This window comes from Octopus bimaculoides, chromosome 3 (assembly GCF_046866305.1).
Source record: "Octopus bimaculoides isolate indiv1 chromosome 3, ASM4686630v1, whole genome shotgun sequence".
Taxonomy (NCBI): Eukaryota; Metazoa; Mollusca; class Cephalopoda; order Octopoda; family Octopodidae; genus Octopus; species Octopus bimaculoides.
Window position 1 is genome coordinate 84,381,271 of NC_142930.1, and position 22,661 is coordinate 84,403,931.

The 22,661-nt window shown below is 35.9% G+C and overlaps 1 protein-coding gene across 4 annotated transcripts in view; it reads left to right on the plus strand.

The window, feature by feature from the left end:
* Window positions 1–22,661, plus strand: part of LOC106872996 (mediator of RNA polymerase II transcription subunit 15) — an 87,724-nt gene that overhangs the window by 31,022 nt on the left and 34,041 nt on the right. For 2 of the 4 annotated variants that reach the window (XM_014920190.3, XM_014920192.3), the window contains 2 exons: window positions 6,134–6,331; window positions 17,553–17,585. In XM_014920190.3, coding sequence (XP_014775676.1) covers window positions 6,134–6,331; window positions 17,553–17,585 — 231 coding nt within the window. The remainder of the gene's footprint in view (window positions 1–6,133; window positions 6,332–17,552; window positions 17,586–22,661) is intronic. The other 2 variants (XM_014920191.3, XM_089349344.1) reach the window with 1 other exon arrangement.

The following is a 22,661-nucleotide window of genomic DNA, read 5'->3' on the forward strand; positions in this document are numbered from 1 at the left end:
AGCACCCATGAGCCCACAAGATTAGGAATGCTCAGTTGGAGGGGAATGCAGGAGACAAGCTTGTATGCAAGGACAACCACACTTTTACTTGGTTTGTCTTTTTTTCTCAAGCACAGCATACTGCTAGGAGTCTTGGTCCCCTATTAACTATTTAGATGGCTCACCAGATGTACTTTACTATTTCTGTTACCTAGTTAATCTAATTAGTGCTGGAGTTAGTTATATATGGAAACAAAATTAAGAAAGGGTTGCTAGAAGTTTTAGGGAGCTGTTACCACTGTTTGTAACAAGAGTTTTACTCTATAGAAGACAGACTCTATGAATCCTGTATAAAAAGTGCAATGTTGAATGGTAGCAAGACATAAGTATAAAATGAAGACAATCTGTAAAGGCACAAGAGAAATGAAGTGAATATTTTCCATTGAAAGGTGTAATGTTGATTTGCATAGAAAGTGGAGCACCATTTAATTGGGAGAGATATCTTTTTTTTATTTTTTTAATTGGTTGTTGTATGCAGGAGATGTGACTTACTAGAATGATCAAATGATGTGAATGAATGAAGAGTATTGGATGAAAGGTTCTGCCAGCTGTTAACTGATGTCCCTTGTGAAAGAAGAAGACCTGTGAATAAGTGATAAGAGTTTTTGCTTTTGGTTTTACAGACCAGTGGTGATATGCTGTATGGCTGACTTGTCCAACCTGACATGATAAAGCAAATGTTTAAACATCAGCAGCAGCATATTTATTTCATACAAATACAGCAAAGAGTTGCTTATGTGTCATTTTTCCTTATCAGAAATATTATCCCTTTTGCTACCATATTTCTGTTGAAACATACTGCCTTCGTTTTGGTTAATTTTCAAAATAACGAAGAATTTAGTAAATTAACTTGGAATGCTGCTGGATGGTTTTAATTTAAATCACTGTAAAACAAGAAACTTGTATCTAAGAACTGGGGATAATCTCAGTTGGGTTGGTATCAAAAGGGTTAATGAATAAATATTAAGCTGTATTAAGTAATACAGATAATGTAAATTGGAGTGGATCTGGTCTTTAACTATAGCCCTGGGACAACCAAAACATTGTAAGTGGATTTGGTAGACAGAAACTGAAAGAAGCCCATTGAATATCATTTATTTTTTAATATTCTGCAGAAATATGTCTGGCCATGGGAAAATATTGTATCACTTGGAAACCAGTATGGATTGGCTACAGAAAAGGTATCCAGCCATAGAAAATGTGTCTGACTCATGCAAGAATGGAAAAGTGGATGTTAAAACAATGATGATGAAAATAAATCAAATTCCACCTCACTTTAGGCAAATTGATTATAGAAAATGCAATCAACTAAAAAGACAAGCCAAACAAATGAAACATGTTGCACTAAGGTCTCATCTGAATGTCTACCTCTGCAGAGAGTTGCTTAGAGTGGCTGGTATGTAGCAGAAGAGTTTAGTTGGAAGGTGGAAACTGAGTTTTTTAAAGGGAGAAAAAAAAAGTAGAAGAAAATTAGGAGTCAGAGAAGTGATGTTGGAGACAGAGAAGAATTTAGATGAACGTGTGTTGTAGAAAATGAGCAATCAGAGAATAGGGATGCAGAAGAGGAGTGTTAAATTTCCATTGCAGTACCCACCTCTTGCCTTAGTTATTATTTTCAACCACAGCTCATCTCTAATTGAGCTAAGATATATCTGTAGCCCACTATGTATCTTTCCATGCTGTACAATAACATTAAGATGATAAGGGTGTTATTTGAAGGAATTTAGTTGCTATTTCTAACTAATCAAGCAATTACATAGAGGTTTCCACATTGGTTCATTGCCTTGGTTATAAATGGTTTTGTCAGCCTTGGCTTGAAAGTTTCTTACAGCTCATATTTCTTTCCCTCAAAACACCAACATACATGAAGTACTACATAATCTTTCTGTATTATGAACATGTGCAGGAGGAAGTTTTCAAAGTATATCCAGTACATATTAATTTACAGAAAATTTAATATATTATGGTCTTTTGCTATTTAACATATTAATATTTCCATAAATGTCAAGGCAGTGAGCTTGCAGAATCATTAGCATGCTGAGCAAAATGCTTAGCAGCACTTCATTCATCTTTACATTCTGGGTTCAAATTTTGCTGAGGTCAACTTGGCCTTTCATCCTTTCAGGGTCAATAAAATATGTACCAGTTGAGTACTGGGGTTGATGTAATCAACCATCCCTCCGAACTTGCTAGTTTTATGCCAAAGCTTTGAAATCAATATTTCCATAAACGTCATAGTTTCAAATGGAGTAAACCATTATTTATCTCTCCAAGATATGCAACAACATACTGTGCATTTTGTTAGGTTTGAATCTATGATAGCAAAATTAATAGACTTTCATTTATAGTTCAATGTAATATTGCTGTGTTAACAGTTCAAGTCATTCCTTATATAGCAATTTAGTAATTTTGTCCAATACTGTATAGAACTACAGAAATTGTAATTCTCAGCATACCTGTATTAATAAACTCTCATCAAAATTTATATGCATCCCTTCATTCTAACAAATGTGGTACTGTTCTGTACACACCCTCCTCTCCAGCATGTTCCTGCAACACACTTATCTTTCGCTCCTCATATATACCGCAAACTACACTATTTTCACTTCCCCCTTCACCACTCTGAAGGGAGAAGAGAATTTTGTCATGCTTCCAGTATTGACAGTACCCATTCTCCTTAGATATGACAGTGACTAAAAGTTGCCTAATGAAAATGGAAGAAAAATTATTCAGTCAACTCCATTTACTTATTACAGTTTAACTCTTTAGTGTTCAGACTGGCCAAAACCAGCTGAAAATAATTCTCCTTTATTTGTTTGAACCAGCCAAATCTGGCCATATCTGATTCCTCTAGGAAATCACTAAAAAAATAAACACATCACGTTACTGAATTCTTGTAGCTTTGAGATAATATGTGATAAAGCCTTTCCTGCCTTTATTCACCATGAAATTTTTGAAACTTTTTGGTTTTTTTCAATGTTTGAAGAGAAGTGTATTTCTTGGTTTTTAACCATATGGTGTCAGCAAGTAGTGATTCAGACTTCAAAGGTTTTACTTTTGATAATGTACAAAATATAAATGAAAACAACAGTGATTTGTCTTTGGACAAATCTGATATTGATATTTATGAAGCTTCATCAGATGAGGAAGATTTTGATAATGAAAGTGATGAAAATGATATTGAAAACATTATGGCAACATGATTGAAGATTACTACATCAACCACAATTCCCAATTTCACAGAAAAGACTAGTCCACAATAAAAGTCAACCTCTCAATACTCAACCATTGGACTTTTTTTTTTTTACCGAAAAGTTTTTTTGAAGCTGTTGTGGAGGAAACATAAATATGCTCAATGCATAATTTCTATTCGTGGTAGACTTGATCCACTATGGCAGTCAACTGATACTGCGGAAATATGAGCTTTTTTTACTATAAACATTATGTTTGGTATCAAACAGCTTCCTCGACTGTAGAACTACTGGAGTGATCCATATATCTCCAGCATTATGTCTAACTATAATTAATTCATATAAAAGCCACAAAGTACCTCTGCGACCATTTGAATTTTTGGGTTGACATCACATCTCAGTTACATGAGGGCTTTTCTTCCAAAAAGAAAAAATAAATGGAAGAAAAAAGTTTGCAGACTGTGTTTGCTGCAAAAAAGAAAAAATTGTGAAAGGATATCAGGTCAAGACCTCATATATGTGTTTATTTTGCAGGGTGCTTTGGACAGTTTCACAATAGAAATATGGCATAACTATATTTTGTTGTTCGATGATAATACTATCATATATTCCTTTCATTTTATTACAAATCTGTGAAAGTGATAAATACATACTAATTTTCAGTATGTTACACACCTGTATTCACCTTTATCTTGCCTGTTAATGGGCTTTTTTATTAGATACATTCTGTTATGTAAATGTATGCATTAAATTGTATGAGTACATTGCCAATGGTATATAGTAAAAGAGTTTTGTACTTTATGTTCAATGAAAATGTTTGAATGAAATATAGAGAAAGAATAAAATCTTGTACCAATTATACCTGTATTTTAATTAATTCAAATTAATGTCCCTTGAAAAGTGGCAAAATTAATGTACACTTGAAAAGTGGCAAAATTGTTGACGGTTGACATCTGGGATAATTTTTAGTAACAAATCAAGCAGGTAAGATGCATTAAGAATTTCAATTTTAGTGTTTATCCATAATGTTATTGATTTACACCTGTTAATTTAATTTACCCACCTATAAAAGTCAAATTTAATCTGAAAGATCAGCTAAAATTACTTAACTATAAACCGTTGGTATATAAGCACCCGACAAAATTTCAAATTTGTATGTAAAAAAATTAACGAAGTTACATGCAAACATTGTGGATGCCCCTCTTGAACCTGAATAATTCAAAATAATGTGAACAAATACACATTACGTTTGACAGATTAATCTGAACATTAAAGGGTTAAATATCATTTTTCACCTTCTTTTTGCTTTGTTTTATAGCTCTTCTCTGTCTGTCTGTACATAATCAACTGTTTTATCATCCATTTTTCCTTGTTGGTATAAGCTTGATGATCCAGCAGTACATCACCTTTCTATGCATCTCATTTATCTCCTCTATGTCAGTTGTGGCTTGGATCATGTCTTAAAGTCTGGCTCTTCCACCCCAAACAATTAATGATCCTCTACAAAGTTCTGCTTAGATCTCAAAAGGAGTATTGGTCCTACATCTGGGATTGTACTGCTGCTGCACACATATACATCCTAGACTGCATCCAGAAAAATACTACTGAAGTGAATGACATAAAGTCACTCCAGCCTCTGGCCCACTGCTGTGCTGTTTCATTTCTAAACCTTTTCTACTCCTACTAGTATGGTTTCTGCTCCTTGGAGTTAGTTGCTTTTTTGCCACTTTCATTTGGACATTCCTAACTTGTCTGTCTTCCTTTCAACTCCCATGTTGTGTTAACCCCCAATAGGTTCCACAATAACCACTATACTCAATCTTTCCTCCTCAAAACATTAATCTGATGGATTTCCATCTGATCATGTCTCTCTTGCATCAGTCTCATCAGCCTATGAGGGCCTGCAAAGGCCTTAGACACTACTCTTTCCTCCACACTTGGCAAATATAAAAAGAAAAAGTAAGGTCTAAACTAATTACATCTTCCCAAATTTCCTGAACCCATGTCTACTCTATGTATTCTTCCAACCCTAACTCAACTTATTTTCAATTAACATGTATCTTTCCATATTATATCTTCATAAAATTAGTGTTGTCTCTTCTGTATACATTTCTCAAGACCTGTTTCATCCTGTTGCCTTCTTCAATCTCTTTCACTCAGCTTTTCTAATAAGTTAACATGGTAATGCTAATTTAGCATTACTCAGATTCCTTCTGTCCAGTTGAAGTCTCACTTCTATGAAACCTTTATATACATGCTTGATATAGTCTGTCCCTTATAAAACAATCAAACATATCAGTTTTTGTTGGCACTCCGTTGCTCACGATGTTGAGAGTTCCAGTTGATCCGATCAACGGAACAGCCTGCTCGTGAAATTAACGTGCAAGTGGCTGAGCACTCTACAAATACGTGTACCCATAATGTAGTTCTCGGGGATATTCAGCGTGACACAGTGTGACAAGGCCGACCCTTTGAATTACAGGCACAACAGAAACAAGAAGTAAGAGTGAGAGAAAGTTGTGGTGAAAGAGTACAGCTGGGTTCACCACCATCCCCTGCCAGAGCCTCATGGAGCTTTAGGTGTTTTCGCTCAATAAACACTCACAACGCCTGGTCTGAGAATTGAAACCGCGATCCTATGACCGCGGGTCCGCTACCCTAACCACTGGGCCATTGCACCTCCACTAAACATATCAGTAAGACTGTGTGAAAAAAGACAAATGTGCACCTGGTAGACTTGTTTGCAAACTACAACACACTATGTAGTGCTGATTTTATTTTTGTGCTTTTGAGTCTTACCTAATTTCAGAACTGCTTTTTGTAATATCTATAATGATTTTAAGTTTGGGAATTGTCAATGAATTATAATTTAGTTATTTAATTTTTTTCTTGATGTCTTTCAGCTAAGAAAGGTAAACAAACTGCATCTGATGCAGTAAACCAAGGGATACCTCCTCAGGGCATACCTCCACAGAGCCTTGCTCCTGGCCAGTCACCTCAGCAAGCTCAACAGCAATCTCAGACCATGCAGGATCCAATAAATGCTTTGCAGAATTTAGCCATGCAAGGGACCACTTCTGCAATATGTCCTCAACAAGCTGGTAAGTGTTTCATTTATCTCTAAAAATTTGTCATTTCAATTTTTTTAACAATTCCCTTGTATATATTTTCTCTCTGTTAGATATCTGAACTTTATATTGAACATTTTACAGTTCTTTTCTTTATTTCACAGAAATATTAAAAAAATACCAATACAGATGATGTTCTGATGTTTAATGACATTATTTGTTCTGTATTTAGTACCTCAGAAATTAATACATTTATTTTTTATTAATGGTACACAGGTTTTTGCTTATTATTGTCATCTTCATTGGTTCATATGGAACAGCTTTCTAAAATTTGCTTCTTTCCATCACTTCCATTTTGTTTTCTTTTTTCCTCTGCTGATTTACTAAACCATTAATTCATATAATAAAGATCATGTTATCAGGCATTATTTTGTAGCAAAATTATTACGAAACTAGGAGTATCAGTTGAGGAATTTCTTTGTCTCAACTTGTTTTTCTTTTCTTCTTTTGTGTTGTACAAAAAGAGTAGCTTATATTTTTTAATTGACTTAATTCATTAGTTTCTGAGATTATCATAAGAAATCATGGTTTCTGCTTTAGAATGTATCCTTGGATTAAAATTTGGTTTATGATATAGAATTTCTCTCTGGCAATCTTATTTGAGCTTGTTTTTCTTTCAAGTTCCACTCATACAGTGCATGTAGCAGTAATAATTATTTTTTATTTCAACCTCCTTTTTAAGTCACAATATACATGTTTTTGTTTCCTGAAATCTTATAAAGAAGACATAAGCACTTAACCATGAACTTACTGATCTTGTATTTTTTCTTTTTTTAGCCATCAGTTTTAATGTTCTTAATTTTTTAGTGCTATAAACTGTTTTTGTATTTAGTGTCATTTACTTTTTCTATGTCTTGTGTGTGTGTCATGACATATGACTGGTTCTAGTGAAATGTTTCCTTATATTTTACTAATATGCACCACTTGTGGAAAATACAGTCCTGAACTGTCTCTTACACTTTACAGATCTAATAATACATGGTATGCTTTCTAGGGTATAAAATTTTTATTTCAGATAAGTGGAATTCTCTAATTTTTAAGTATCTGATATGCCATTATTCCTATTAAATGTGATACTAAGCCAAAAAAAAACCAAAAAAAAACAAGCAGGACCTATGAGGAAATAACCTGAAAACAAAGGAAATCTCAATTTTGAAGTATGTATTCAAAACATATTATAAAAATGATCCTGTTCCTTGATTTCAATTCCTCTTTTAAAGTAATTTTCAAATATATTTATGATGTCTTAAAAATGTTATATATATATAAGCATAACCAAATTTCTAAAAGTAATCAAGACTAATATTTAATTAGTCTTTATCCACATAAAATGTTTAGCAGGTTTGAACTTATTGGCTTAAGTCTTATCAAAGAAATGAGGAATAGTGGCAAATAGTGATAGACAGACTAATATTAGATCAGTTATGTTGATGATCATTGTCAGAAATAACAGCAACATCATTATTTTAACAACTTTTTCTTGCTGACATTCTTTTGACTTTTCATTTTGTCTGCAAGCCTCAACACATTCTCAGAACTTGCCACTTCTCGTGTCTTCTTTTTCTTTGCCTCTACTATGAATGCTCTTCCTCTTCACCTTACAACATATTCCTACCTAGTATGCATCATCTATTTGTATTACATATCAATACCAATACAGTCACATCGTTCACATATATTGGTCAATGTGGTTTTAATATCCAGCATCTTTCTCAGTTCATTTGTACTTTGCATGTATGTTAACACTAAGTAACCGCTTTGATTACTGCTTATATCTCTCTATTCTTCATACATCTTTCACATTCAATACTTGAATGTTCTCATGCAATATCATACTTCATTCAGTCTGCCATTTCCTCACAGAGAAATTTTGTTTCAAAGTTAGTAATACACCTACTATTACCTGTCCTTAGACATATGTATCTAAATTCCTGGTTTCCTGCTAGTCTGCAAGAGGTCCCACTGCATGTTTTCTGTACTCATTTTTTAATTTGGTTTCTCCTAGATCCCTTTCTGCTCACTTTCCAGACTGTTCTTTATTATGAGTAAAGTTAATTTAATTTTAATTTTTTTAATTTTGTATGTATGTGCTTGCATTCATCCTTTTTGTATTTAGTAATTTTTCAGTTTGTTTCATAGCTGCTATAGGATTTCTTTTGATTTTCTTCAAATGATTTATCACCAACTTTAAATCAAAACTTAGGACGCATACAAAGAACTACTTAGCAATTCGTGTGTTATTCCATTTTCAACATTATCTATTAATGATTAGGACTGCTTAATGATTCCTAATTATCCTCTGTTAGTTGTCTTCTATTTGTGTTAACAAGAATAGCTCTGTTCTCCAAAGTAGAAAGATGTACAATTGAAATGCACACACATACACACACACAATGCATCTGGGAAGTCATATTAGCCATTTTCAAAAAGGAATAAAGTAAAAGATTGTTAATTTCTTGATTCATTATTGATGCCTTAACAGTGTTTTTCTATGATGTACTACAGAATATATCTGTTGATTTTTAACCAGCTTTGGCAATGTAGACAGATGTAAACAACTTATCTTTTATACCGTTTTACATAAGCAGAAAGTAGGTGATCAGACTGCTATCAGTAGGTGTTTTGGGAAATCAGATTAGCCAATTGACATAAAATAACACATTCTTAGCAGCTAGTTCAATTATTATTATGAGCAATATCTCTTTAGATAGTTAAAGAGATTGCTCAGTTGCTGTTGAGATTCACATATAATTATCTCTATATAAGAATAGCCGACATAAATGTTAGTTTGTTGCTTCTTGGTTGATTTCGCCAGTCACACTTTACATTTATAGGGAGAAGGAGAGAGTAAAAGAAAGAGATGATATAAGAAGTGTAGGATCAGTGCACATACTAGACTTAGTGGCAGGCAAGGAGCCTTTCTCACATATGCACTGTGATAGGAAAAATCATAGAGAAGGAGGAAAGGGAGTGAATGTAGTTGGCTGCAGCAGGAAAAACGGTACTGATGAATAATTTCCTTAGATGCTTTTTGAGTAAGCTGCTCATTAGCAGAATAAATTTCATCGGCATTAATCACTAGGATATTCACTAACTTAAGAATTTATAGCAAATTGTTTCAAATGAATATATCACACAATTTACTATAATAACAATTCTTTCTACTGTAGACACAAGGCCTGAAATTTTGGGGGAGGGGATAAGTCGATCACATTGACCCCGGTACTCAAATGGTACTTAATTTATCGACCCTGAAAGGATAAAAGGCAAAGTCAACCTTGGCAGAATTTGAACTCAAAATGTAGCGATGGGTAAAATACCGCTAAGCGTTTCGTCCAGCATGCTAACAATTCTGCCAGCTCACTAATCCTTTCTACTAAAGGCACAAGGCCTGAAATTTTGGGAGAGGGGACTAGTTGATTACATCCTACTGATGCATCGCGCATATGTGGCGCCCTGAGTCATGTTGCAGTTCGGTGTGTGGCAGCGCACTCAAGCATCGTCCGTCGCTTCCACCAACCTTAGGCACGAGTCGACAACATCAACCCGGCTACGGTTATCCTGTCCAGTATGAGAGAAACCATGGGATCAAAGCAACAGTTTGCGTGCTTGCTCGATAGAGCAGTGGTGCCAGGCTGCCTCTGAGCGATAACGGCTGACCGCCTCTAAGCCAGAACCACAGCCGAATCCAAGTTGTTTTCCAAAAGTGTCTCAATCTCAAGGTGCATGCCTTAGTTTGGCATTCGCCATCTGCCCATCTTGTTCGTGTAGTGAGTGGCAGCATCACTGGTGGAATTGCCATTTTAGGACTTCGGCAGCCTCGCCATTGTTGTTGTTGACTTCCCACCTGACTCATTCGAAGAGATCGAGACGAAAAGGATCGCTTGCATATGATTCGACTTGCTGTTCAGAGTGACGTACTTAGTAGAGCAGCTACCACACTGCAATCTATTGAGTCTCTTCTTACGAATGGTACAATCTGCCCTTTCGAGGTGGCCACCACTGTACATGGCAATGAAGTGAACCTAGAAACAGATGGGAAGTTGGCAAGAAGAGCCTCCACCGCCGTCAGGGGTGCGTGGCCAGCATGGGGTTGGAAACGAATGAGGAGACACATGATGAATGAACAAACAGAACAGAAAAAACAGACGAGTAAGCAAGAAAAAACAGAAAGGGAGCGCCCTGTCACATGGTGAATAAGTAAATTTGTTTGTGGGGGTGAGCTAGTAGCGAAGGGAAAACAAGAAGGGATGGATGATAGAAGGGGCAGATGCCTATGCAATGCGATAGTCCTCTTATAGCCACTGTGGTGGCATTTTCTTTCAGAATGAGTACATCTGACCCAGCTATGAAGATATTGCATGTGAAGGCAAGTTATTTACATCTATATGCACAATAGTGATGGCTAAAAATTCATAGATTTATTCCATAGTACATTATAGTACCATAACAAAACACCGTTAATATACCAGTAATTTATTATTAAAGTGGTCTAGAATATTTGAGGGAGATTGTGCCACTATTTCTGGTAGGTCAACCATGAAGCAAGGAGTGTTGAATGTTTTGATTTCATGCTATAATGCAGTGTAGAGTAAGTCTGTATATTTTGAACCAACAATGTATGTAAACATATAATGGCCCCAGTTTAGTGCCACATCAACTCTGATTAGGCAAACCTTTGATCAAATGTTTTCCATCTATTGCCTTCCTATCCTTTTTAATTTTTCTTCAAAGTGTAATTACTACTATATTATTGTTTTTTTTTATGTTTGTTTATTCGTTTGTTTTTAAGCAATCAAATAGGCGCAGGTGTGGCTATGTGGTTAAGAAGCTTTTGCAGCCATGTGGGCTTAGGTTCAATCTCAATGCATGGAACAGCCAATCAGGGATAATGAAGAAAGCTTCACGTTGATTATCTAAAAATGCTACAGTCATTATCATCATCATCATCATCATTTAAAATCTATTGTCCATACAGGCATGGGTTGGATGGTTTGACTGGACTGGCATGCTGGAAGGCTATATCAGACTCCAGTCTGATTTGGCATGGTTTTCTATGGCTGGATGCCCTTCCTAATGCCAACCACTCTAAGAGTATAATGGGTGCTTTTATGTGCCACCAGCACGAGTGCCATTTGCATGACACTGTGGTGCGTTTACGTGCCACTGGCATGGGTGCCAATTTGCATGACACTGGTATCTGCCACGAGTGTGATTTTGCTCAGCTTGATGGGTCTTCTTCTCAAGCACAACATAATGCCAAAGGTCTTACTCATTGCCTCCGTGAGGTCCAACACTCGAAAAGTACTCAGCCTCCTTGCTTCTGTGAGGCCCAACACTTAAACGGAACTCAGTCACTTTATCTCCCTGAGGCCCAATGCTTGAAAGGAACTCAGCCACTTTGTCTCCGCGTGGCCCAACATTCAAAAGATGTTCTTTACATGCCACCAGCACGGGTGGACTTGGTCTGATGGCTCCTCTCAAGCACAGCACATCGCCAAAGGTCTCGGTCACCAGTCATTGCCTCTGTGAGGCTCAAAGTTCAAAAATCATGCTCCACCACCTTGTCCCATGTCTTCCTGGGTCTACCTCTACCACAGCTTCCCTCCACACTTAGAGATCGGCACTTCTTTACACAGCTGTCCTCATCCATATGCATCACATGACCACACCAGAGCAGTCATCTATCTTGCACACCATATTTGATTCCTCTTATGCCTAACTTTTCTCTCAAGATGCCTACACTCTGTTGAACATGCACACTGACATTGCACATTCAGCAAAGCATACAAGTTTCATTTCTTTCAAGCCTACACATGTCCTCGGCTATCATAGCCTATGTTTCACTGCCATGCAAAATAGCTGTTCACACAGAGGCATCAAACAATCTGCCTTTTACTCTGAGAGAGAGGCCCTTTGTTGCCAGCAGGGGTAGGATCTCTCTAAACTTTGCCCAGCCTAATCTAATTCTCATAGCTACGCTCTTGGAGCATCCACCTCCACTACTAACTTGGTCATGTAGATAATGGAAGCTATCTATTTGTCTAGTTCAGGTAGTGATTCAGCTATAAGAGCAAAGTCATCAGCATAGAGGAGCTCCCAGGTGCAGCCTGTCTTGAACTCCTCTGTTATTGCCTGGAGGACTGCGATGAACAAGAAGGGGCTGAGCACTGATCTTTGGTGAACCCCTACTTGTATCCTGAATTCTTTGCTGTCCTCATTGCCCACTCTCGTCTTACTGGTAGCGTCCCTGTACAAGGCTTGTACGGCTCTCACCAACAACTCATCTATCCCTAATTTCTACATTGACCACCAGATAAGAGATCGAGGTTTCTGTCAAAAGCTTTCTCCAAGTCAGCAAAAGCCAAGTACAGGGGTTTATCTTTGGTTAGGTATTTCTCCTACAGTTTCCTTACCAGAAATATAGCATCATTTTTGCTCTCCCTGGCACAAAATCAAACTGCATCTCATCTAAACTAACTCTCTCCCTAATTAGTTGGGCTATGACTCTCTCCATAACTTTCATCACCTGATCCAACAATTTGATACTTCTGTAATTATTTCTGTCTAAGGCATCACCTTTACCTCTGTAGCAGTTGACTATGGTGCTGCTACACCAGTCATTGGGTACGACTCCTTTGTGAACCACCTGATTTATAATACAGGTGACTAGACCATAGCCCACACCTTGAAACTCAGTATGTATTTGATTTCACTTTGGTAACTCTTGTGAAACACAAAAAAGAACCTTGGTAGATGGAAATTGTGTGGAAGCCCATCATATATAATTTATATATAATTTAATTGAGTAGTGAAATTCAATATGCTTGTGGTGCAGACAGTTGGTTAGCTTCAAGCATAGAAAACACTTGTATTGATAACACAAAGGAGAAGGTAATCAAACAATTAAGTTTGTTAATCAATGTATTCACTACACTTCATCTCATATCGAATTAAATAGGAATTCCAATAAGATGACAACTGTTGTACAACTCCAGTATATAGCAACAAAAGTTGCTAATTACGCGATAAGTCTGGGTGAAGAAAATGGAATAGGTAGTTATGTACTACACCTGTATCAAAAGACTCACCAAAAACATTATTATCTACTTATTAGTCCATTGTCATAATGAATTTGTCAAGAGAAACCAGGAAAAAATTTGAACATTTCAACAGTCAAAGGGGGAATGGAAATAGGAATCAGTCAAGCAATGAATCACTTGCCTCCCATACAAGCAAACTCCAGTGAAGTAGAACATGGTGTGGCTTTCTAAGAAGCTAATTCCCTATCAGTATAAATGAGGTGGTTTTGGAGAATTTGTAGGTGATTAATATTTTTACTATATGGTAATAAAATTGAAAAGACAGTGGCTTGGTAAAAGGGAAAAAGCTCAACCACAACCGAGAAGGGAACTTCATGGGAAAAAGGTTCTTCTCTCTATCTGGTAAGATTGCAAAGGAGTAATTCACTTTGAATTGTTACCACCTAATGCCACAATCAATGCTCAAGTCTACTGTCAACAATTAGAGCGGTTGAACAAAGCTTTGAAGAAAAAAAGACCCACTTTAGTGAATTGAAAAGGAGTGATGTTTCATCAGGACAATACACGATCCCACACTGCAAAGATCACCTCACAGAAGATCAAAGAGCTTGGTTGGGAAAAAATTCCTCATCCACCTTATTCTCCCGACCTTGCTCCTTCAGACTACCATTTGTTTCGTAGTTTACAGAATCATTTGGAGAACTTAACTTTCGCAAGCCAGGAGGAGGTCGAAAGCGACATTTCAGAGTTCTTTGCTTTGAAACCAAAAGAGTTTTGCATTGATGGGATTAAAAAGCTTGTAAATAGATGGAAGGAAGTCATAGATAATCAGGGAAAGTACATTGATGATTAAATTTCAATTAAATATAACATTTGATCACTTGTTTTCTTTATTCAAAATTCTGACAGAACTTAGGTGATGACCTGATATATATATATATATATATATATATATATATATATATATATATATATTCATTTAAGAGAATATCTTAATATCTTAACAATTTTTCAAGCTGATCACATGGAGAAATTGGTGTTTGTTTCTATTTTGGATTAAAACATGTGAGTGACTTGAAAAATTATTACAATATTAAGATAATTTCTTAACACGAAAGCAATGTTAGCCTTAATACACAAATAAAGAATCTTTATCCACCAATATAGTGTTGAGCACTCATTCTCACTGTTCAACATATATGTATACATACATACAGGAAGAATTTTTGTAGATTTAGAGTTGGACTTTTGTTGTAGTAGTCATGATGTTTTGGTGATCTGATGAGCTTGTTTTCTTTATTTGCCTTGATTTTGTGAATATTAGGGGGTGGGTGCACTGAAAGTATAGCTGCTAGAATAAGAATAGCCTGGGCAAAGTTTAGAGAGCTCTTACCCCTGCTGGCGACAAAGGGACTCTCACTCAGAGTAAAAGGCAGACTGTATGACGCATGCGTACGAACAGCCATGCTACATGGCAGTGAAACATGGGCTGTAACTACTGAGGACATACGTAAGCTCGCAAGGAATGAAGCCAGTATGCTCCGTTGGATGTGTAATGTCAATGTGAATACCCGTCAGAGTGTAAGTATCTTGAGAGAAAAGCTGAACATTAGAAGCATCAGTTATGGTGTGCAAGAGAGACGATTGCACTGGTATGGACATGTGGTGAGAATGGATGAGGATAGCTGCGTAAAAAAGTGCCACACCCTAACAGTTGAGGGAACCCGTGGAAGAGGTAGGCCCAGGAAGACCTGGGCTGAGGTGGTGAGGCAAGACCTTCGTAAATTGGGTCTCACCGAGGCGATGACTACTGACCGAGACCTTTGGAAATGTGCTGTGCGTGAGAAGACCCGAGATGCACCATTTTGAGCGTGGCCGTTGCCAGTACCGCCTGACTGGCTCCCATAGGATTTTCGAGCGAGATCGTTGCCAGTGCCCCTGGACTGGCTTGTGCGGGTGGCACATAAAAGACACCATTTCGAGCGTGGCCGTTTTCGTGCGGGTGACACATAAAAGCACCCACTACACTCTCTGAGTGGTTGGCGTTAGGAAGGGCATCCAGCTGTAGAAACTCTGCCAAATTAGACTGGAGCCTGGTGTTGCCATCCGGTTTCACCAGTCCTCAGTCAAATCGTCCAACCCATGCTAGCATGGAAAGCGGACGTTAAACGATGATGATGATGATGATGATGATTGTATAATGCTGAGCACACATGAATGCAGACATGTATCCATAATTCCTTGTATATTGAAATTAATACTACATGAAGGTTGTGAAATGGCATAATCCTATGGAACTCACATGATTAAATAAATCTATCTTCTTCACTCATACCTTCTGGCTTTGTTTTTATGTACTTCTCAGAGAATAATTTTATTGATAATATTTTCTTGATTTTCAGTTACATGGATACTTAACATTACACTTCTTTGTAATTGATTATTATGTGGACTAATAGCCGAGTCTGTATGAGGAGCTTACTGTGATAGCTGCATGGTTTTCTGAATCCGTCATATACACACACACGCACACACACATATTTATACATATGCATGATTACCCATTTGTGATGAGAATTTTTTTAAAACTCTGAATCCCATATTTTTGTTTGAAAGATACAATATTTACATCTATACTAAATTTTGATCACTTTCATCTCTGATCATTGCCGGGTGTCTACCTTTTGGATTTGTACATAATACTAAGGTGGATTCAAACTAGGAACCTCTATTTCTAAACTAAAGATGGTAACACCCTTGTCCACTATGTCACTAACACAAATCTGCTATTAGTTTAGAAATGAAGGTTCCATGACCAAATTCAGTTTGATACTATTTAGAGATTCAAGAATAAGACACTTGCTGAGAGTTGGAGATTAAGGTAATTGAAACATAGTCTAGCTGTAAAACTGAAAAAAATAGATGGAAATCACATTTGTTGATTCATATTGATTTGCGTACCATTATGTAAATGACCATTATATTTCTATTTTAGACAGGAACATTTTTTTAAGCTTGGCTATCTCATTTAACCCTTTTGTTACCATATCAATATTGAAATACACCACATTTGTTTAATTCAATTTTGAAAATATTGAAGAATTTAGTAAAATAACTGTCACTATTAAGCTTGTGAACTGACAGAATCATTAACATGCCAGGTGAAATGCTTAGTGACGTTTCATCTGTTTTCATGTTCCAAGTTCAAATTCTGCCAAGGCTAACTTTGCTTTTCATCATTTCAGGGTTAATGAAATAAGTACTAGTCTAGCACTGGGGTTGATGTAATCAACTTATTCCCTCCCCCAAACTTGCTGGCGTTGTGCCAAAATTTGAAATCATTATTAAGCTGGTGTTTGGAACATGATATGAAATTCTGATAGGTTTTTAATTTAGATCACTTTACAACTGAATTTGTTTCATAGGCAGAAGGGTAGTTTCAAGTGAGTTGGTATCAAAAGGGTTAAACTTCATAAGTCTTACTCACTGAACGAGTTTTCAAATATTAATTCTATGTAATTTGAGGCTATAATTCTGCTTGCCCAAGAATGTATCACTAATTTCCTTCAGACCCTCAAAAGTAAAATCTATAGCATCTTTCATGATGCTATGGGATTATGAGTTTCTCTTTTTGTCTGTTTTATTTTTATGTATTTAAACTTTATATTTTATAAAAAGGTGTTGTAATAAATGAAATCAAAGGGGAAATGTATAAACAATAAGCTGTTGATGTTGTTAATATTTTAAATGTCAAACGTAATCAAATAAAGTTTGGTTCTAATGTGAGATATGTGTTCATTACATTTGAAAGTTAAAACAGAAATTGCTAAATGGAAAGATCTATTTTATTTACATTCAATTTGTTTGTTTGTGTTACATATATAATAATAGCCCTGAATTACCGAAATAGTGTGTAATAGTCATATTTATTCAGTGACTGGTACTCACTCCTAAAACTGAAAACTGCTCAGATGTGATGAATGCAGCTTAACATGACCTGACACGACACATGTGACATTCTTTTGGATACTGACTCTAACTCCCACCACCCCTACATCTTGACCTAAACTAGTTTTAAGTTCACCTCTCCACTGATAAATTAGTGTTAGATCAGAGCACTTGGCTCAACTATTGATTTTCTTCTTCTGCAGAGCGTATGAAAGGATACCCTCAAAATTTTCCACGTGAGTAACGGAATATGAAATCTCAATTTTATTTCAAATGCCTACTATAGCTATGGGTTTCTGTTTATTTATTACATTTATTATATTTATTTATTTATTTTGGAGAGAGGAATATTTGATAATAATAATAATGATGATGATAATAATAATAATAATAATAAAGGGTTAGTGTTTTGCTATTTTTTAAATTACTTAATTTTGGATAAGAAAGTAACCATTTTTATATATACACTACTATTTAAATTGGTTTAAAATTTTTAGACTAAAAAACTGATACACAAACACACACACACACACATGTGCATTTATGTATACACACACACACACACACACACACACACACACACATATACAAATGTGTACATATATATTTATATGTCCAGTCCTCTTTCAATGAAACATTTTTGTAATCCTAAACTGAGTTGTGAAGGGGAAATAATAAAAAAATATTTGTTGCTGGCTGAAAAAATTCAATTATGTATATATATAATTTTATCCAGAACATTAAGTTCTATGGTGCTTCAAGATGAAACCAGACTATCATTTTCATATTGCAGTCGCATTGTATGTTCTCTTTATTTTTAGTGTTCTCTTGTTATTAAAACTAATGTTACCATTGTTGCAATGTTGTGAAATTGTCTTTGTTGCCCCAATATGGCAAGATAATGAAGTTAGCATTATTTTTTATTAATATTTGAGGGTGGCACATCACAGATTTTGTAGATTACTATACAAAATACTTTATAGTATTTAGCTGCATCCCTTTATATTCTGAGCTGAAATCCTGCCAAAGTTTACTTTGTCTTTCATCCATCCTGGATTGATAAACTGCCAGCCAGGTACTGAGTTCAATATAATTAACTGGTCCCTACCCCCAAAATTTCTGGCCTCATGCCTATTCTACGAAATTATTATTATTGTTATTGTTGTTACAATTTTGATTATTGTTGTTATTGCTATTATTATGATTGTCAACCTGGTGGATACAGTAATGTGGTGGTAAGTTTTTGGTGAACTCAGTGGTTTGGTTTCAATCCCTGATTGAAATTGAAGCAACTATGTCACTAATGCCTTTGGGAAAGGCATGAACTTTGTTTCTCATACCCTGCATTCTTAAGTCTTCAAGTTTAAGTGAAACATTATGCTTGTGGTGAGTGTTACAATGCAATGGTAAGTTCTTGACAAACCAAGTGTGCCATTCAGTTTTGATTCTAAATTTATACCATTTCACTTTATCTACATTGTTATGGAAGATATGAACTACTCAATTTCTCATCCTTCTCAAACATGTATATAAGAAACTAGATTACAAATTTGTGCATGGTTTCTTGAATGGCAACAAAAAGCTTCAAAATACCACACAAATTACACTTTATCTTTTCAGATTGCTATATTAAAAAAAAGAAACACCCCAAAAAAACTGTCTTTGGTCATAAGTCTGCTTGGTCAAATTATGCCTGAGGCCAAACAACAACTTTTTATCATACCACTGAAGTAGCTGGTCTTGAGCAAAGAACCAGCGATCCATATGGATTGATGGTATCTACCAATTGCCTCTTTTCAAAAATTACAGGCATCATGCCTAAATTAGAAACCATTATTTTGAAGGTGATGGATTGGCCAAAACATTAGTGCATTGAACAAAATGCTTTTCAGTATTTGTTTGTCAATAAAAAAGATACTTAGCAGCAATACTTCCTGCTCTCTACATTCTGAATTCAAACTCTACTGAGGTCAACTTTGCCTTTCATCCTTTTGGGCTTGATATATTCAATCTAACTCTCCTGCTAAGTTTACTGACCTTGTGCCAATATTTGAAACCATCATCATTATAAGAGATGAATTATAAGAATCACTAGCATGTCATAAAAATGTCTTGCATTATTTGATTTGGCTCTTTGCATTCTGAGTTCAGACCCTGCCAACATCAACTTTGCCTTTCATCCTTTTAGGATTGATAAAATAAAGTAATAGTTATAGACTGGAAGTTGATTTCATTGACTAGAAATTTAATACCCTGATCCAATGCAAAAAGATTATATAAAGAGCAGAATGCCCGTCTAAATGTCTTGCAGTATTCACTTATGTCCCCTTACATTTCTAGTTAAGTTTTTGTTGAAGTTGACTTCACCATTCATACCTTCTGGTGTTGTTTAAGTTAGGTGCTAGTTGTATACTTGTGTTGATTTCATTAACTGTAACCATTCTTTAAAATGTGTGATCTTTTACTGATATCAGAAGTCATTATTATTACTATTAGAGTTACAACCTTGTTTTAACTAATCAATCAAAACTGAAAGGCATCATTCAACTAAAATAACCAAACTTCAAATTTATGTTAAAAATGTTAATGTTAATAATAATAATAATGATAATAATAATAATAATAATAATAATACTTTTTTTTCTAATTTTGGAACAGTCAGCAATTTTAACAGGGGGCATTTAGTTGATACCATTGACCCTAATACTTGATTGTACTTTATTTTATTGACCCCTAAAAGGACAAAAGGCAAAGTTGACCTCAGCTGGATTTGAACTCGGAACATAGAGAGCTGGAACAAATACTGCAAAGCATTTTGTTCAAGGCTGTAATATTTCTGCCACCTATAATAATTATTTTTAGGCCAGAAATTTTGGGTTGAGGGCATTAGTCAATTACCTCTTCTCCCAATCCCCCACCCTCCCATACATGACAAGTGCTTTACTTAACCAACCCAGAAAGAATAAAAAAGCAAAGTTGCACTCAGCAGTATTTGAACACAGAACTTTTTGCTTTTGGTTTAAATCCCACCAAGATCAACTTTGCTTTTCATCCTTCTGAGATGGATAAAATAAAGTACCAGCACCTGTTCCCTTCAAAATTGCTTAAGTCAGAAACCATTATTATTCGAGCTGGCAGAATTATTAGCACTCTGGTCGAAATGCTTAGTAGCATTTCACCCATCTTTATGTTCTGAGTTCAAATTCTGCCAAGGTGAACTTTACCTTTAATCTTTTTCAAGGCCAATAGAATAAGTACCAGTCATGCACTGGGGTCAGTGTAAATGATTCACCTGTCCCTTGAACTTGTTGACCTTGTGCCAAAGTTTGAAACCATTACGATTATTATTATTAAGGCATCTGAGCGTGATCATTGCCAGGGTCTCTGACTGGCTCCTATGCCGGCAGCACGTAAAAAGCACCATTCGAGCATGATTGTTACCAGCGTCGCCTTACTGGCACTTGTGCCGGTGGCATGTGAAAAACATATGAGCAAGGTCGTTGCCAGTGCTGCTGGACTGGCTCCTGTGCAGGTGGCATGTAAAAAACACCATTTGAGCGTGGTCATTGCCAGTACCATGTGACTGGCCCTCGTGCCAGTGGCACATAAAAGTACCCACTACACTCTCGGAGTGGTTGGCGTTAGGAAAGGCATCCAGATGTAGAAACTCTGCCAGATCAGATTGGAGCCTGGTGCAGCCATCTGGCTCGCCAGTCCTCAGTCAGACCGTCCAACCCCTGCCAGCATGGAAAGTGATGTTAAACAATGATGATGATGATAAGCTGGCAGAATCGTTAGCATGCCAGGTAAAATGCTTAGCAGTATTTCGTCTACCATTACATTCTGAGTTCAAATTCCGCCATGGTCAGTTTTACCTTTCATTCTTTCGGGGTCAATAAAATAAGTATCAGTTGAACACTGGAGTTGATGTAATTGACTCATCCCCTCCTCCAAAATTGCTGCCCTTGTGGCAAAAATTTGAAACCATTATTATTATTATTAAGGCAGCAAGCTGACAGAATTGTTAGCATGCCAGGTGAAATGCATTGCAGCATTTCATCTGCTACTATGTTCTGAGTTCAAATTCCACTGAGGTCAACTTTACTTTCATCCTTTTGGGTCGATAAATTATGTACCGAGGGATCAATGTAATCAACTAGTCCCTTCTCCCAAAATTCCAGGCCTTGTGCTTTTAGTAGAAAGGATTATTATTATTATTATGATTATTACTATTGTGAGCTGACAGAATTATTAGCATGCCAGACAAAATGCTGCTAAGCATTTTGTCTGTCTTTACATTCTGAATTCAAATTCCTGAGGTTAACTTTGCTTTTCATCCTTTCAGTGTCGATGGAGTAAGTACCTGTTAAATACTTGGGTCGATGTAATTGACTATCTCCCTCCCCCAAATTTCAGGCCTTGTGCCTATAGTAAAAGGAATTAATATTAAGTAATATTAAGTAACAAGCTAGCAGTAACAATCATTAGCACGCCAGACAAAATACATAGTGGCATTTTGTCTGTTTTCATGTATTAAGTTCAAATTCCTCTGAGGTCAACTTTGCCTTTCATCCTTTTGGGGTGTAAGAAAATAAGCACCAGTTGAGCACAGGTCGATGTAATCGACTTACCCCCTCCCCTAGAATTGCTGCCCTTTTGCCAAGATTTGAAACCATTATTATTATTATTATTAAGTAATGAGCTGGCAGAGTCATTAGCATACCAGACAAAATGAATTGTGGCATTTCTTGCAGCTTTACATTCCAAGTTCAAATTATGCTGAGATTGACTTTGCCTTTCACCCTTTCAGCTCGATAAAATAAGTACCAGTTGAGCACTGGAGTTTATTTAATCAACTAGCCTGCTCCCCTAAAATTTCAGATCTCGTGCCTATAGTAAAAATAATGATTAATAATGAAGGTTGGCAGAAATTATATTGTGCCTAACAAATGCTTTACCTTATTTAATTATATCCTTTTTTATGTGGTGACTGTGAATCCCTTTGCAGTTGACTTTACAGTCTCACAATTTTGCTGAAATAAGTATCAGTTAAGTATTGTAACCAATTAAATGGACTATTCATTGAATGCAACTTTGTGACAGTGGGCCAAAGTAAAAATCATTATTATTTTAGCTATTTTCTATTTTTAATTCTGCTTATACTTAAAAAAAAAAGAAAAAGTCATCTTTCCATAACTGTTTTCCTTCTCAATATACATGCACAATGTTCTTTTCTTTGAATTCCCTCAGAGTGGGAAAATAAAATTTGCATTTTCTATTTTTTAATCTCTTATTTTATTTTTGGTGTCTCT